Source organism: Syngnathoides biaculeatus, chromosome 23, assembly GCF_019802595.1.
Source record: "Syngnathoides biaculeatus isolate LvHL_M chromosome 23, ASM1980259v1, whole genome shotgun sequence".
NCBI lineage: Eukaryota > Metazoa > Chordata > Actinopteri > Syngnathiformes > Syngnathidae > Syngnathoides > Syngnathoides biaculeatus.
In genome coordinates, this window is record NC_084662.1 from 18,218,453 (window position 1) to 18,235,068 (window position 16,616).

The window sequence follows — 16,616 nt, forward strand, 5'->3', positions numbered from 1 at the left end:
AGATCGCTGAACAATTCAAGTTAATTTTAGGTGACACAATCAGTTAGAAAATTGTGATATATGCTATTGTCTTGATTCTTCAAGCGATCTGACTTTGTTTAAAAGACAATGTTACATTGTGGTAAACAAAATGGATAGAAAGCTTGATTGACTGATGCATTGACAAAAAGAAAGACACACAAAAAGTCTTAGACAGGTCAGTCTTTTACATAATTTAATTATCCAATTAATTTATGTACATGACAAAGGTAACACCATGATAGTTTAAACATTTTAAATAGTAACATTTTAGAATCCATCTGAAAGTCTGAGATGCAAGAAATGTCCTCAGTCCACCTCTTCAACAGTGGATCCCTGGGCACCTGGTTGGGCGCCAGCCCGGGCCTGCCCCCCACAAGTTCCCGCAGGCCCAGCCCCCTGATACAACTTGCTGATGATTGGCTGACACACTCGTTCCAGTTCCTTTTGCTTGTGTTGGAACTCCTCTTTGTCTGCCAACTGGTTGTTCTCCAGCCAGCTGAGGGTCTCCTCACACTTGTCCGTCAGAGTCTTCTTGTCCTCCACGCTCAACTTGGCCGCCAGCTTCTCGTCGTGCACGCTGCTCTTCACATTAAAGGCGTAGGATTCCAGAGCATTCTTGGCAGCGATCCTTTCCCGCTGCAATTCGTCTTCAGCTTTGTACTTTTGGGCATCGTCCACCATCTTCTCGATCTCGTCTTTGCTCAGACGACCTTTGTCGTTGGTGATGGTGATCTTGTTCTCCTTCCCTGTGCTTTTGTCCACCGCAGACACATTCAAGATGCCACTGGCGTCCACGTCGAAGGTGACTTCGATCTGCGGCACGCCCCTTGGAGCCGGCGGGATTCCACTCAGCTCAAACCTTCCCAGCAGGTTGTTGTCCTTAGTCATGGCTCTCTCGCCCTCCAAGACCTGGATGAGGACGGCAGGCTGGTTGTCAGAGTAGGTGGTGAAGATCTGTGTCTGCTTGGTCGGGATGGTGGTGTTGCGTTTGATGAGCGGCGTCATGACTCCTCCGGCGGTCTCGATGCCCAGTGACAGAGGCGCCACATCCAGCAGCAGCAGGTCCTGGACGTTGCCTGAGGTGTCCCCTATAAGGATGGCAGCCTGGACGGAGGCGCCGTAAGCAACGGCCTCGTCTGGGTTAATGCTCTTGTTCAGCTCCCTGCCGTTGAAGAAGTCCTGCAGCAGCTTCTGGATTCTGGGAATCCGTGTGGAGCCGCCGACCAGGACCACATCGTGGATCTTGGCCTTGTCCATCTTGGCGTCCCTCAAGGCTTTTTCAATCGGCTCCAGAGTTCCCCTGAACAGGTCGGAGCACAGCTCCTCAAAGCGAGCTCTGGTGATGGAGGTGTAGAAGTCGACGCCCTCAAAGAGGGAATCGATCTCGATGTTGGCCTGGGAGCTGGAGGACAGCGTCCTCTTGGCCCTCTCACAGGCGGTGCGCAGCCTCCTCAAGGCCCTCTTGTTCTGACTGATGTCCTTCTTGTGCTTCCTCTTGAACTCGGCCACAAAGTGATCCACCATGCGGTTGTCAAAGTCCTCTCCGCCCAAATGCGTGTCTCCGGCGGTGGCCTTGACCTCGAAGATGCCGTCCTCAATGGTCAGGATGGACACATCGAAGGTGCCGCCACCCAGGTCAAAGATGAGGACGTTGCGTTCTCCCGACTTGCCTTTGTCCAGACCGTAGGCGATGGCGGCCGCTGTGGGCTCATTGATGATTCTTAGGATGTTCAGTCCAGCGATGACGCCTGCGTCTTTGGTGGCCTGGCGCTGAGAGTCGTTAAAGTAGGCGGGCACCGTGACCACGGCGTTGGACACCTGCTGACCCAGGTAGGCTTCGGCCGTCTCCTTCATTTTAACCAACACCATGGATGAGATCTCCTCAGGGTTGAAGGACTTGTCCTCCCCTTTGTGTTGCACCTGGATTTTGGGCTTGCCTCCGTCGGCGACCACCTTGAAAGGCCAGTGCTTCCTGTCGGCTTGCACCACTGGATCATCAAACTTCCTTCCTCCCACATCCCAAAAACATGCAACATTAATTGGACACCCTAAATTGCCCCAAGGTGTGATTGTGAGTGCGACTGTTGTCTGCCTCCTTGTGACCTGAGATCGGCTAGGATCCAGTTCAGGGTGTGCCCCGCCTCCTGCCTGATGACAGCTGGGATAGGCCACAGCACCCCCGTGACCCTCGTGAGGATAAGCAGCTCAAAAAATTGATGGATGGATGGTTGATGTGAATCAAATTTCAGATTATTATCAATGATAATTGATAATCAGTCCAACCCTAGCCTCACCTTCAGAGTTTTGTGAGTTATGAGTCATCTATGACTGTATGCTTGTTTTTCTTTTTGGGCAAAATTTAAATCAAACTGACTTATGCCCCCCTTGAGTGAAAAAATGGGGTAATTAAAGGGGAAATCCAGTGCTTTGCATGAACAGTGTATCCAATACGTCATGTAATATGTACCCTATTTTGACAATGTGATGTTAAATCCTCTCTCATTTAATAGTGTATTGAAAAGATTTTTATCAACAATTACAAATTTTCAGGGGCGCTGCAATTTCGTGAGTTACATGACCTACGTGCGTGGATGTGATTTGTACCGTGCCGCAACAAAGCCTCGATTACATGTGACACCGTTTATGGCCAGCGCTGATTTCTCGGATTTATCCTCATCTGATGAAGAAATAGCAGTATCGGTTGATCGGGAAGACGGAGGAATACTTCTATACAGATTTGAACCTGTGGCTGTAAAGGTTGAATATTCGGATGGTTCTTCGGGCGGAATGACGCCTAGTCTGACTACTCGGAGGCCTACGCGCGACATAAGTGCATAAACAAAGGCCCAGAATCTGACGAGCGAGCGGGCCGCAAGCCGAGCTTCCAGGCAGCGGAGGCTGTTATCCCCGGAACCCGAAGCTAGGCTAAAGGCCTCCGCCTCCACCGAAGCTTGGCTAAAATGTCAAAATAGGGTACATATTACATGACCTATTGGATACACTGTTCATGCAAATCACTGAATTTCCCCTTTATTAAAGTACTATAAAGTCGCTCGTCTACTTTCAGAATTATATTGAATGGAAAGAGTCAAGCACAACAAAATATTGCCTTAAAAACCAGGTTTTAGGACCCTGCGAAGATATCGCTGGTGCTGCAGCCTCTGCGGCTAATGACAGTGTGAAAGAGAGAGAGAGAGAGAGAGAGAGAGAGAGAGAGAGAGAGAGAGAGAGAGAGAGAGAGAGAGGCGGAAGAAGGTGGCGGAGCGCGAGACAGCAGCGGACGGAGAAGACCGGGTAGAGCGCGAAGGAGGGAGGGAGGGAGGGAGGGAGGGAGGGAGAGGGAGAGGGAGAGAGAGAGAGAGAGAGAGAGAGAGAGAGAGAGAGAGAGGTCGAGAGTGAACCCGAGGAGGGGAAAACGACGGCCGTCCGGGTCGGACGATACGGTAAATACAAAGATTACATTTTGGGCTGTCTAGCAGCTGTTTTTGTTTCGCTCGGAACCAAAACCAACCAAACTGGTCATTGCATCGAAACGGCCGAGGGCTGGAGAAGCGCGAGAAGCCTCAGAGTGAACTTGGGAGTTTTTTTTTTTTTTTTTTTTGGGAGAGGGTGGTAGGAATGTCAAATCAAATATGGGGAGGGGGGCTGTAATGCTAACATATTCCGAGGGAGCGTAAACCGCCTCTCGGCAACGGCGGCAGGTAACATTAAGCCGGAAGGCTGGCCGTCCCTTTTAAGACATCGGCTGATACACGGAGACACATCGGCGAGCCGAACCGTCGACTCCTCCGCGGCTGGCTGGCGGGCTGGCGAGCGAGCACTCGGGGACGCGCCTCCGGGGTGAACGAGTGCATTCTGGCCAAGTGTGTGTGTGTGTTTATGTTTGTGAGTGTTTTACCTGATTTAGCAAAGCTTATCGTCGCCACACACACAAGCCCGTGTTTGTGACCGCCTTTTTTTTCTTTTTTTTTTTTTTTTGGGGGGGGGGGGGGAAGTCACCCGCTGAAGGCCGCGTGAGGTCGCTCCTAATATTAATTGTCATAAGCTGGAGTATGTCATGTTAGCTTAAGGACTCAACTGTATTTCCGGCATGCGCTTGTAAAATAAAAGTTTTGCCATGCAGTGAGTAACCACAACTTCATCTCCCCTTAATTTCTCTGTAAAATGACATAAAACCGTTTGGTTATTTGTGTGCATCATCAATTTGCTTTCGTTTATTCTCGTCTCGACCATGTCCTTGAACTGATAGTGGTCCTTCTGGCTCTAGGATTTAATCTACATTGACATCTCTGAGCATATCAGTATTATTTAGGTTTATGACATGCACTTACAGAAATAATACAAAAATAATACTGCTGTGCTTTTATTACAGATAACATTCTTCATATGTAACTTTTCTTTCATCAGCTGCTTTTCCCAATTTGACTTATCAATGAAGCACCCCTTCCCCTGGCAACAATTTCTTCTTCCACCAATCCAAGCTCGTACTTGCTTGGACCTTTGACAGCAGTCTAATTTCTGTTACATACTTTTTCTATAGGTGTATGAGGCCTGTGTGTTGTGTGTGTGTGTGTCTGTGTGTGTGTGAGTGAGAGCTGTAGCCAACTCACTTGGAGGAAGGAATTGGCCTAAAGATTGCGCTGTGAGACCCCTGGGGTGTGTGATGGTTTTTGTACACCCTTTTCTACAAAGTTTCCACCCTTGGTTTTCCACTGGCCTGCTGCCCGACTTCTTTACAGTGGCTGACGTAAGGCCACAGTACTGTGAGGAGTGACATACTCCACAATACAGCAAGGCTATAGGAATGTCACACGTAAACCACAGGATTTATAAATCATTTGGTGGGGGGCTGGGTGGGAGAGCTCTTCTTTTCTTCACATTAAACGCCTGACATTGATAGATCCTATATCACAATCCCGACTTGCAGCGTTACAGAAACTGCTTGCAGATATTAGCAACGATGTGATGTTGGCATGACGTCAACAGATTTATGAAGTAAGCCCAGCAAAATGGCAGCACTGTGTGTAGTGGTTAGCAGTGGTAGTGTCTGTATTGCAGAAATCTCAGTTTCAACCCTCCTCTGTTGAGTTAAGATGGTCTTTTGTACTTGATTGGGTTTTCGCCAGATACCTCGGCTTCCACCCACGTTCCAAAAACATGCATATGAAGTTCATTATAGACTTGTGAAATTAATGTGGGTGATTGTAGGTGCGCTGTGATTGGCTAGCACCATTCACGGTTGTATCTCTGACCCTCATGATGTACTGTATAGAAAATGGATGGAAGTGCAACTAAATATAGAGCAAAAATATAGAGACTATGTTCCGGCATATTCAAATTTACTCATATGCGAGTTTTGTTTTGTGGTTGTTCACCCGTCTGACTTGGGTGCAGGCAGTGTGTGTTCAGTTCTTACTCTGTGACGGTGTGAATGTGACTGTGAATGGTTGCCCATTTCTCGAAGTGCTCTGTCAAGGACTGGCAACCATGCCGTTATGGAGTCTGCTGTTTGTCCAAAGTCATCCGTAACACTGAACAAGATTAGTGATACATTTGTGTTTTATTAACGTACACTTCTTTTGCAGTACTTGACTGGTCTTAAAATGGGTCTACTGATGTAATAAGTGGGAATTTAAAAATTAACAGTCTCTAACAAATGATTGTGCGCTGTGTGGTTACCGTAGATCCAGCTGACACCCCCCCCCCCCCCCAATGAGGACAAGTGCTATAGAAAATGGATGGATGGAAATGGGAGTTTGCAGAGGCGCCAGCTCAGGTGAGACAAAGTTCAAGCAAATTACTGCCTGTCTGAGTAGGTGCAAGCTCACGTTCCCAAAACAATTACAGTACATCACACTTGGCCAATTGTTTCTAGGCAGGTATTATGGAATTCATATTGAAATGTGCCCCAGAGCCCAATGTAAACATTCATGTGCCTGATGAAGGGAACACTGCTCTGTGTTAAATAGAAAATGCATTTTGTAGTGCGTTGCTTTTACTGAGCCTGCTGTGATATGGATATTAATACACTACTGGTAGTATATTAAAGAGATGTATGGAATCAATCATAATGTGACTCAGCCCACCACAATTAAGAAGTGATACAGGTCAAACACTGGACTTTCTGTAGTTTTTTGACTTTGTTTTACCTGTAGCTCTGCCGCCACCCTGTCACTTTTGCTTTGCTTGGACTCACAACTGATTTGAAAGAAAAAAAAAAGATTTGGCCAAGGCGTTTGGGAACTTGTCAGACTGTTACTTTTGTGTATTAGTGCTCGTCCTTGATCCCGTCCTAACGTAGTTTATTAGTCATCATGACTCGAGCCCACATCATTGCTTTGTGGCCAGAAGAAGCATAATAAATCACACGATATTCCCTTTATACTGAAAACACTGAGCATCAATAACAGCCCCTGTAATTTTGTCTAGTAACGAACTGTTGATTTTCAATCTTTGCACAAAGTTAATAATTAAGTAATGATTGAAAATAGATGGCTTCAACTTTGCAATATCGGAAACTGGTCAAATGCTCGCTATTTATGTTTGTATTCAATCATTCACTCAGTCACCCACTTGCATTGTTGTGATTACCTCCCTACATGCTTAGCAGCTGTCTTGCATTTAATAGCAGAAGACACACCGCCGCAGTAGATCTGCAGCTGTTACAAATGTCAACGTGAAATGAGCTGACTCCCATGTTGCACTTGGCTAAATGTTAATTGCTTTGAGTGAAACACCATGACTAGAGGTTGAGGGAAATCTTTGGAAATGATTAAAAGAGTACACAGTTGCATTTGGACACCACTCATGTAACTGCCTCTTGATGGAAAGAAAGGATCTCGTTTTGGCTGAGAAAAATGACGCTTTCATAAAGGTACATCAGTCAAAATCTGAAGGATGTGAGTGGACCTTTCACAGGTGTAACCATAAAATATTTTTTGCTCTGTTGCATGTGCCCAACCATTTTGCACTGTAGCAACACCTTCTTTGAACTCCCTGTGCTATCTTTTATCTGCTCACACTTCCTGTTTTATTCACTTCTGCGTTTTGCACGTTTTCTGTCTGCTTGCAGGAGAGGGGGAGGACTGAGTGACTGAGTGGCCTGCTGCTCCTGAGGGACTTTGATTTTCTGCATTTTTAGTTTTGACTTTTTAAAGTTGCTTTTGTCATGCCGTCCAACAGTCCTGCAGTCACCGAACTGCCCCAGACACCAGAAAACAAAACCTCCAACGATGTGGTAAGGAAAATGTTCATTTATTGTTACGCTACCTGTTTTTACAAGTGCTTGAGATATTCAAAAGTGACATATTATGATTTTTTTCTCAAAAACTAAAACACGTCCTAGTTTTCTTAATAAAGTCCGTGGCATGCTTTGTCAAAATATATAATACTTTCCACTCTTTTTTTTTTGTCCTTGCTGAATTCTGCCCGTTTTGATAGTGTTTTCCTGTCTCATGCAAATGAAGCACTTCTCTCTGTGTCCCATTTCTACCAGGGGGTGGAGGGTGGGGGTGCCAATACAGAGTACAGTCTTTCAACCAGGGGTGGAGCTAGGGGGTTGGGACAAGGTGAACAGCTATTTGGGCTCAATCAGAGAGAGAGAGAGCCTGAAAAACTTTGTATTTTCAGTGGTAGAGGCAGTACTTCACCAATTCATCACTTCAATACACATGTTGTCGATCCATGTATTGGTGCATGAAGCTGGCATATCAGCAACCAAACACCACATCAGAATTCTGTAAAATTCAGAACGTCTTGGCGACAAAGAAATCAGAAATAAGCTCACAAAATATTGACTTGCATGTCCAGTTTCACCCTTCACGCTGCAGAGTTCCACTCGTGTACAAGCAAATAAAAAGTTAATTTCCCATAATTTGTCCTCTCTGTTTTATATGTAATTTTTCAGTATGGCAACATTCAGCAGTATTATTTGTCACCACTCCTAATTTTATTAAGTTGACAGAACAAGCGATGAAAATAGATAAACAGATGAAATGAATAAAAGACGTACAAAAAGGTGCACGTACTCGTTTTACTTCGTACTTTTCTTTGATGCATACTAAATTTAGTTGTCATGGATTACCAGTATGCAGAATTGTTATAAGTTGATAATATACTACAATAACTTAAAAATATCTCTTAACCTACACAAATTATGTTTAAGTGACTAAACATGAACCTAAATGTTTTACATTTAATAAAATAAACGCCCTCAGCCTTTTAGCGTACCTGTTTAAATTAAACCTTGCGATTGGCTGGCGACCAGTTTGGGCTGTACCCCACCTCTCGCCTGAAAATGGCTGGTGTTTGCTGCAGCATGCCCCCGGGACACTCGCGAGGATAAGATAAGATAAAATAAATGAAACCTTTGATGTTGGCGACGGCGTTTTTACATTTGCATACATACCCATACTGCTGCCGTCGTCACGATGATCATTTTTACCATTCCCCCTCTTCGAAAACAGCTGACACAGTCCGATCGGCACAGCTGTGTGAGAAATTGTCATACACAAACTCACATGATTGCATGCAGATAAGGAAACTGGGAGAATGTGGGTGTCTGAGCTTTGGAATCCTCAACCACCACCTGCTGTCCAAAGTATATGACCGTTAATAACCTGTAATTAATAAGAGTCCCACATAGTCCCCGCACTAACATACGTCCATATCAATACATTCGTACATACATCATTTTTAATCATCATCAAAGAGAATATTGAGGATAATTGTATTTTTTGATGGTTTTCCATCACTACTTGTAGGAAAAGTTTATTAAATGAAAACTATAGGAATGAAACATTTCCTCAATTAATGTCAATTTCAGTAATAAAAGTAGAGTGTTTTCATCCACTTAACTCACTTAAGAAAATAAACGCGTCCCTTTTCCCCTTTTGAAAAATGATCTTACTTTATGCCGAGAAAGTATCTATTTTGCCAATTAATATTACATTGGCCCTTGCTGGGTTTTTTTTAATTTCTCCTTTTTAGTCTGTTTTGAAGACCATTTTCTCTTGACTTGATGCTTTACTGTATAATCAGAAGTGGGTACTAATTAGCAATGAGCATTTACATAAGTAACCTTTTGGATGGGTTTACTTGTCAGAGTAGTTTCAATTCAGTATGTGTTTTACTTTTACTTGAGGATTTTTGTTGAGAACAAATGCTACTTTTACTCTTGTCACATCGGTAAATTAACCGTACTGTTACTTGAGTCTAATTTTTGGCTACTCTACCGACCCTTGAATGTAATATACCAATAATATTGTGATTGTAAACACTCTTGTACAAATTAAAGACTCCCTCCGGTCTTTGGGTACCTAAATGTTTCCTTGGAAGCATAGAAATACAATGTATTTTATATCCACAATAGTTTGTCTGCATATTTATGATAGATCTTGATTAATTATTCACATTGTTCTCTTTTTTTCCTTCTCAATAAATACAGTCATAAATAGAAACATAGTGCAGAAATAATCCAGGAGGGCAGAGAGCGAGAGAGACGAATACAGTACTAGAAAGGAAAATGGAGAGAACAAGTTAGGTGTGGATCTGGAAAGAGAAAGAAAGAGGACAGGCTGTCTGATGCTGATGGGATCCTCCTCTTCCTGCCTGGCTTGCAGTCTGGTTGCTTAGCAACTGCAGCAGCCTGAAATAACCCGCCATGAGTCAGAAATAGACCAAAGATATAGGAACAGATTGCCCAGTCTGTGTGTTTGGTTTGTGCGCTTTGACACTTGCTCACACTGACGTGGTTGAGTGGGCTTTTCAATATGTGGGTTTAACAACTCAACTGTTTCCCTTGCTTTTGTCAGGCATCCATTATTCCGTCAGCTTGAAAGACGTGACACTGGCATATGGAGCGCCAAGCAGACAGACAACCCAGTACTAGCTGTTTGCCCTCCTGAATGATCATTCAGGACGTGACACCAGAGCCTTTTAGTCAGCACAGCAGTCCTGTCGGAGACAGTTGCTAAGCAGTTTTTGCACCTTGGCAACCACTCTACTGTCACTGCAACACGGGGTCCAGTAGTGGAAGTAGGGGAAGGGATCAAGACGTTAATAGAAAACACTGGCATGGAAGCCGGCTGCACACAATCTGATACCACTCAACATGTATACTGAACAGAAGATTTCAATGTTTAGCATTAGTATGATTGATACCAGGATTCTTGAGTTCACGTCAACACCATAGTCCAACTGAAATGACCATAAATCACATTTAAAAAAAGTCAGACCAACACACCTCAATTATTTGTATGGAAATCAAATGTATCTTGCATCTATATGGTCAGACCACTCTGAAATTAGATCAGCTTAATGTGCAGGTTCTCATCTTTGCTCCAGGATGTTATCAACAACCAAATCCCATGAAATGCACAAGATGAAAAAAAAAAAACAGGTAACATGATGGCAAAGGTTTCATTATATGGTGCTTGTTTTGGATTTTGGACAGATCTGCAGACAGACTTTATGCAGCATCTGCAAGAACCATGTTTCATTTGGTAACAACACACAATTATGATGAGCACACAATTAAAATTAGGAGAGCAAAGCAGTGTAAGGATGAGCAGGAACGGAACAATTATTTCATCTCCGTACACAAAATTCAGTTAACAGAGACAAATAAGGTTGTAATATTTAATGATGAATACTCGCAGGAATGCTTCAACAAGGTTTTACCAGAAAGTGGAAAAAAAAATTAGGAAAGATGTCACTTGACGGAACTGGTAGAGCACAAGTGTAGGTAAGAAATACAATGACTGACAGATAAGCAGGAAAGTAAAAATGGCAAATAAAAACAAAAACAACAGAATACTTGCAATGCAGGTACTGTACATACTGTAGCATTTAACATGACCTATTTACATTGACCAGAGTGAAGATGGAGCAGACCAGGACAGTCCAGAGGAGGCGACTCTGGAGAGCCCACCAAACAAGCGTCGAGTGGGACGTCCAAGCAGGAAACGCAAACAGTTTCTTCCTGTGAGTTCAATCTGCTTTCATCAGCCTTGTACCGATCTCTTGGCCTATAAAATATATGATACTCCTGAATAACTACTTTGAATCTGTTCTAATGCTTTACTAAAGCTTGTATGTCCCCTCTTGTTGACACTTCTGTATCTCATCTCATACAGCTGATAAAGGTTGCTTCACCGCACATTAGCACATGTCACTGTTTAACAAACTTGGGTCGTCATTCTTTGGCGTGGGACCCGTTGAAACTTGTAATTAGCACAAATGCATTTCCTGCATTCCTGGCATTGCTGAGCATAAAGTATAACATTCAATATGTTTGGAAGAGCCGAAACAACTGTTGGGTTACTGTTCCATTTGATTGTGTGTGATGATTTCATTGCAACTTCTGCTGATTGCCTTCTACTTGCAATACTATCGTTGTGAAATGAAATCTTTTCGCCTCAACCTATCTTGCAGCGTTGTGTGTTACATTAGTTTTGACACAAGAGCAGCATGGTGCCTTTCATTGTGTGACAGTAAAGGAGCAAGGTTGAGTTAAAAGCTGATCTGAGCAGTGAGTAAGGTTTGGTGCTGAGCTTCGAAGAACAGCATGTGCCTCTCATCCACCATATACACACTACACTGCGAATATTACGTTCTTTTTGAAAGAACTGTGTGAAGTGAAGCGTGCTAACCTTGAAGTTTGTATCAAGTCTTCCCATGTACTTCATTTAGAAGCTAAAATATATTTGACGAAAGCATCAACACAGTATTACTGTTTCATACCACAACAACTGATGTTTTTTCCTATGCAATGTTTTATTTAACTGGTGCTATTAGTTTCACCCTTTTATGGTTTTGTTTCACTCTAGAACAGAACCTTAACATTGCATTCCTTCAATAATTTCATTTTCTGACTCGTGTCATGTCAAGGGTTCCAATGTATCTTTTTATTTCCTGTGTATTTTGTCAGTCTCTCCTCCAGATATTTCCAGGAGAAAACCCTCCAATAGTCGCTTCCTCTTTAATAGACGCCACGCCACAATTAATAGCTGACTACCGGGGGAAATATCATCTGTAAAGTTAAAGTTAAAGTGGTGTTTGTTTACAGTGATCGTTTAGCAAGTGCGAGCAAACATTTCCAAATTGAGCAAAATGATTAGGGATTGGGAGAAAAACTACAACAAAACAAAAAAAAAGGTGTCTGTGGACGATATCATATTATATTGAAAAGTGTTATAGTAACAATGCATTTGTACAAACAGTGGCATCCCATGCTGAAAATTAAATGACATGTGCTCTTTGTAGTTTACAAAAAAAAAAGTAGCCATTGCCATAGTATGAGGTACACAGTATTTGATGTACTGCTTATGCCAAAATGTGTATACATGGTTACTTGGGTAGTTAATATACTGTAGTAGTGTTTCACAGTTAATGAGGGAAAAGCATGACTTTATTTCCTTCAATAGAATACAGTCAATTTTGTGTGTGCGAGTGTGTCTGTGCGTGTGTGCGTATGCATTTGTGTGTGGCATGTGTCACTTTTTTTAAGTGTGTTAGATCAACACAGCTGATAAACACAGAAGGAAATATTGAGCCAACCTGTCAGTGTGTCTGCTTTACATGAATGCACCGAGTGCATTCATGTGTAAAGGGGAGCAGGTCTGATCATGTTTTGCTGTCTAACCAAGTGGGCAGGATTAGTGTGGGTTTGTCTTTCACAAAAAATGTTGCAGTTTGTTACACTATAATACAGGCGTCTGTGCTGTTTTCTGTCCTATCATGTGTCTTTCGATGACTTACCTAAGGACACCCATCAATCCAGTTTCCGGGCCGCTTATCCTCACGAGGGTCGCAGGAGTGCTGGAGCCAATCCCAGCTGTCATCGGGCACGAGGCAGGGTACCTCCTGATCTGGTTGCCAACCTATCACAGGGGACATGGAGACAGACAACAATTTAGAGTCTCCAATTAATGGACTTACATATATGTCTAATAGAAATAATCCATTTGTCTTATCGCATCACACACACACAAACACACACAATACATATGTATGAGGGTTGTTCAGGGTTTTCATTTCTTTAGTCACTCCTCTTTTTTGCTTTTAAATCCATAGGGTAAGGGACACCTTCCTTTTGACTCTTACAAGTGCCACATGTGGAACATGTGGTGTTTTTATGCACATGTGCTCCATACGAGCCCTGTGCTTAAGACAGTAAGAGTATCTGATCACTCTGGCTTGATCCCATCCGAATGGAGACGGCACTGACAGTATTACACACGATGACTTGAATTAACTTTTACTGTCAAATTTCTTTGGCATGCTGCTTTAAAATGAGTCAACGCATCAACTTATTGATGATGATGTGTTGAGAGAACTGTCACTACTAAGCGTATGATTACATCAAATATTTATTTGTATGTACTTATACATGTTCAAGTATGTCAAAAGCAGGTTAAATAATTTGTTGTTGGCAATGTGAAAATATACATCCATATAAATTATTGCTTCCCTCTCACAAGACTAATACTGTCAACAATGCTTCACAATGTGCAGCGTGTCACTGTGATTTCTGTTTTGTAGTTGTGATTTGTTTAGTAATCACCTTTGAAAGTGGGTCAGAACGCGCGCGGACACACACACACACATACACACACACACACACACACACACACACTTGGGACATACAAATCTTTTAGTGTTTTAAGTCAGGTACTGCGAGATGAATGGTCTCAGGGCTGTTAGTTTGTGAGATGAAATACTGATTAATTTCAAGATCGGTATCTTTAAGGTCAAAAAATGCAGTTGGTGTGGATTTCATTACAGTAAAGTGTATATCTTTTAAGTGTTGAAAAACTATCCCAATTGCAGTTAAACGACAAAATAAAATCAGTATCCATTCCTTTTATTCTTGCTGAAAAGTCAGTTTTGTCTGATGACTGACAAATTGCAGACTGAGTAAATAATTGTGGCATACCATCTTTAGTCAACATGTAGGTAAGTGTTAGAAAAACAAAATAAAAACAACCATAAATGAGATTTTAATGAAACTACAGAAAGAATTTGAAGCCAATGAAATATTTTTGCAAAGCAGAAATTGAGGCATTGGTATCAAAACGTGTTTTAAATTTATTTTGTGTGGAAAGGCTTGCAATAACCACATCCACATTTAGTTACTTTATTTTGACTATAAAATGTTTTAACAGCTGCTTGTTTGATAATTTTTTTTGTGATATTTTTTGTTGCATTCTTTTCAGAATTATATGTATTTGGAGAGTCAAAAAAGACCATGTTTTCACCAAAGGACTTTTAATACTGTACAGTAATTACACTAATGTGGAAGACACTTTGGGCTCTACTTTCTTAGTTGCGTAGCACAAAAACTGGTGGATTTTAATTCTTCTGCAAGTGCAAGGGTTGCTAATTTGACATGGGTCCACCATATGTGACAATTTGGTTACAGAAAGTCAGTCTAAACATATGCCTCCAGAGACCACGTCTAGGTCTGTCGCAGGAGGAGGCAACTGGTCTACCTTGTGGAGGTCTGCTTGGAGTTCCATATAAATGTACCGGACTTTGTGCAATATAACGTCCCGGAATCGAGTAATTCCATTTATTCTGCTATGTCAAAGACTGTCAGTGGACTTCGAGCACACCACATTTAGAGGGAATGAGAGGCGCCGGTTTGATTGAACAGGGTCAAAGTTTGCTGTGATCAAGCCCACAACAGCCCAGATGTCCCTCTTTTAGATGTGCTAGAGTGTACGTAATTAGCAACACCCGACCAGGTTTACGGCAATCACGAAAATAGAGCCCAGTGTTGGATTTTGTGACAATTCTACACCCTGCTTAATTTGGGAATGCTATTGTAGTAGATGATATCTGGATAGTGCAAATGAAATGACTTTTGTTGAATGTTAAAGCTGCATCAAGCAATCAAACTGCGTAATGGACAGTATGCAGAACAGTGCGTCGATTGTAATAGAATATGAATAAAACTTTTGAGGTGTAACTGTGGTTTAGAAGAAAATCTGCCTTCCCATGAGGCTAGTTGGAAGACCGTCGGAACATATAGAAATCCAAACAAACATCCCGAGATTTTTCAGGAACTGGGGAACCAGACCCGCCATGTGCCATGCACTTACATTTCACAGATGACTGCAATGGAAAGTCCATGTTCCTCTCTTTCTGCTGAATGAGTAAGTAGTCAGTTGTTTGCTACAATATTAGCTATACCAGCTTATGTGCTTCAACAACCTACTGCTGAGTTTATGATTCCTAATAAATGGGAAATTGCTTAATGCAGCTTTAATGCCCTCATGGGAGTTAAAACAATTACTGTTGTATGCTCACAACAAAGACACTTGATGCTATTCAACAAATTTACAGGCGAATGACAAACCATTTTGCAATTATCCACCCTTTTTATTGCCTGTTTATTATCTTCATTTGAGCTAAGTTATTTCCAGTTAAGTTCCCTCTTAACTTTTTATTTTGATTTTGCTCAGCAAGTGGTAGTTTTGTTTTTTTTTAACCTAAGTTTAATTTGTCTAGCTTTAAAGTTATATTGTCTGTTTTTTAATGGCATTGATGCATTTAGTCTGTGAATGTATTTGTACCTTCTCACCTTAATTCCGCTTTGTTTGAATGACTGTGTGGTAGTGTGTTAACATTTGCACAAGTGGGATATTTTGCTATTTTCATTAAAGCAATGTCTACGCCCAGGTCTGTCATTTTAGAATCTAATTTAACAGTACTATACAGTAATAGCCCCATATTTAGTCTACATTTGGGGAGTATCAACAATTAGCACGGAAATATTTGGGCGTATATGGTGTGTTTTAGCACTAAAACTATCCACTTTGTGTCAGCTATGAGAATGCGTACTATAGTGTGAGCTGATGTAGACCTGAGGCTCTATTAGTCGACGTTTATGCCTTTTTTTTTACGTCTCCTCTCACCTGCTCATTACAGCCCCTCTCAGCTTGTTAGTACTCGTCGGCATTGAAGTCCTCAATAGCCTCGGAGCCTCGCATTACCACCTCCCCTTCGTTTTTTTTTTTACTACGCGTCTGTAAAACCTGCTTTCAGCGACAGACACACACATAAAAACTAACTGCTTCTGGCCTTTTAGAAGGCCAAATGATTGCAGTCGAGCACAATTAATGCTGGTGCTATTGGTTAAATCATTGGCTTACAGATTAGTTTATCGTCCCTAGTTTTTCCAGCCATGGACTTTTTATGTACTGTACGATTATAATATTTGCATTGTTGCATATTATTGTTACAGTAAAACAACTTGCGTAATGTGTGCAATTTGGATAGTATTTAGTAGCTGGTTACTGTTTAATGCAAGATTCTCCCACACGTGTGCTCATTAATTATTACATTACCTAAATTACTCCCCTTTTTATCGCACTAGTGTGTATCGTGTTAATGCAGTGTGGGTGTTTATTACACACGCTGCTAGATAAGCATGTTTCCACTTTGTAACATGGACAGACTAATTGGTGTACGAGTTTTGCAGAAACTCTATATATGAGTTTTATGTCTTCTATATAGTGTGATGTCTGTACATTTGTGGAGGTGTGTCTGTAATTAGGATGTCTTTTGACGAATTCCGACCGGCACCAGGT

At 42.1% G+C, this 16,616-nt stretch overlaps 2 protein-coding genes across 4 annotated transcripts in view; one reads left to right on the forward strand and one right to left on the reverse strand.

Annotated features, from left to right (window-relative positions):
* Positions 1 to 327: 327 nt before the first annotated feature.
* Positions 328 to 2,034, reverse strand: LOC133496989 (heat shock 70 kDa protein 1-like; the record flags this gene model as incomplete). The annotated part of the gene is made up of 1 exon (XM_061813126.1): positions 328 to 2,034. A coding segment is annotated over one exon (1,707 nt), but the record flags the coding sequence as incomplete, so codon positions are not given.
* Positions 2,035 to 3,357: 1,323 nt separating this feature from the next.
* The window catches only part of LOC133496372 (DNA (cytosine-5)-methyltransferase 3A-like), a 42,883-nt gene continuing 29,624 nt past the window's right edge, over positions 3,358 to 16,616 (forward strand). For 2 of the 3 annotated variants that reach the window (XM_061811855.1, XM_061811858.1), the window contains exons 1-4: positions 3,358 to 3,464; positions 5,706 to 5,797; positions 7,094 to 7,258; positions 10,897 to 11,004. In XM_061811855.1, the coding sequence (XP_061667839.1) occupies positions 7,190 to 7,258; positions 10,897 to 11,004 (177 nt within the window). In that variant the 5' untranslated portion in view covers positions 3,358 to 3,464; positions 5,706 to 5,797; positions 7,094 to 7,189. Of the gene's footprint in view, positions 3,465 to 5,705; positions 5,798 to 6,782; positions 6,921 to 7,093; positions 7,259 to 10,896; positions 11,005 to 16,616 lie in introns of those variants that run through there. The other variant, XM_061811856.1, reaches the window with a different exon arrangement.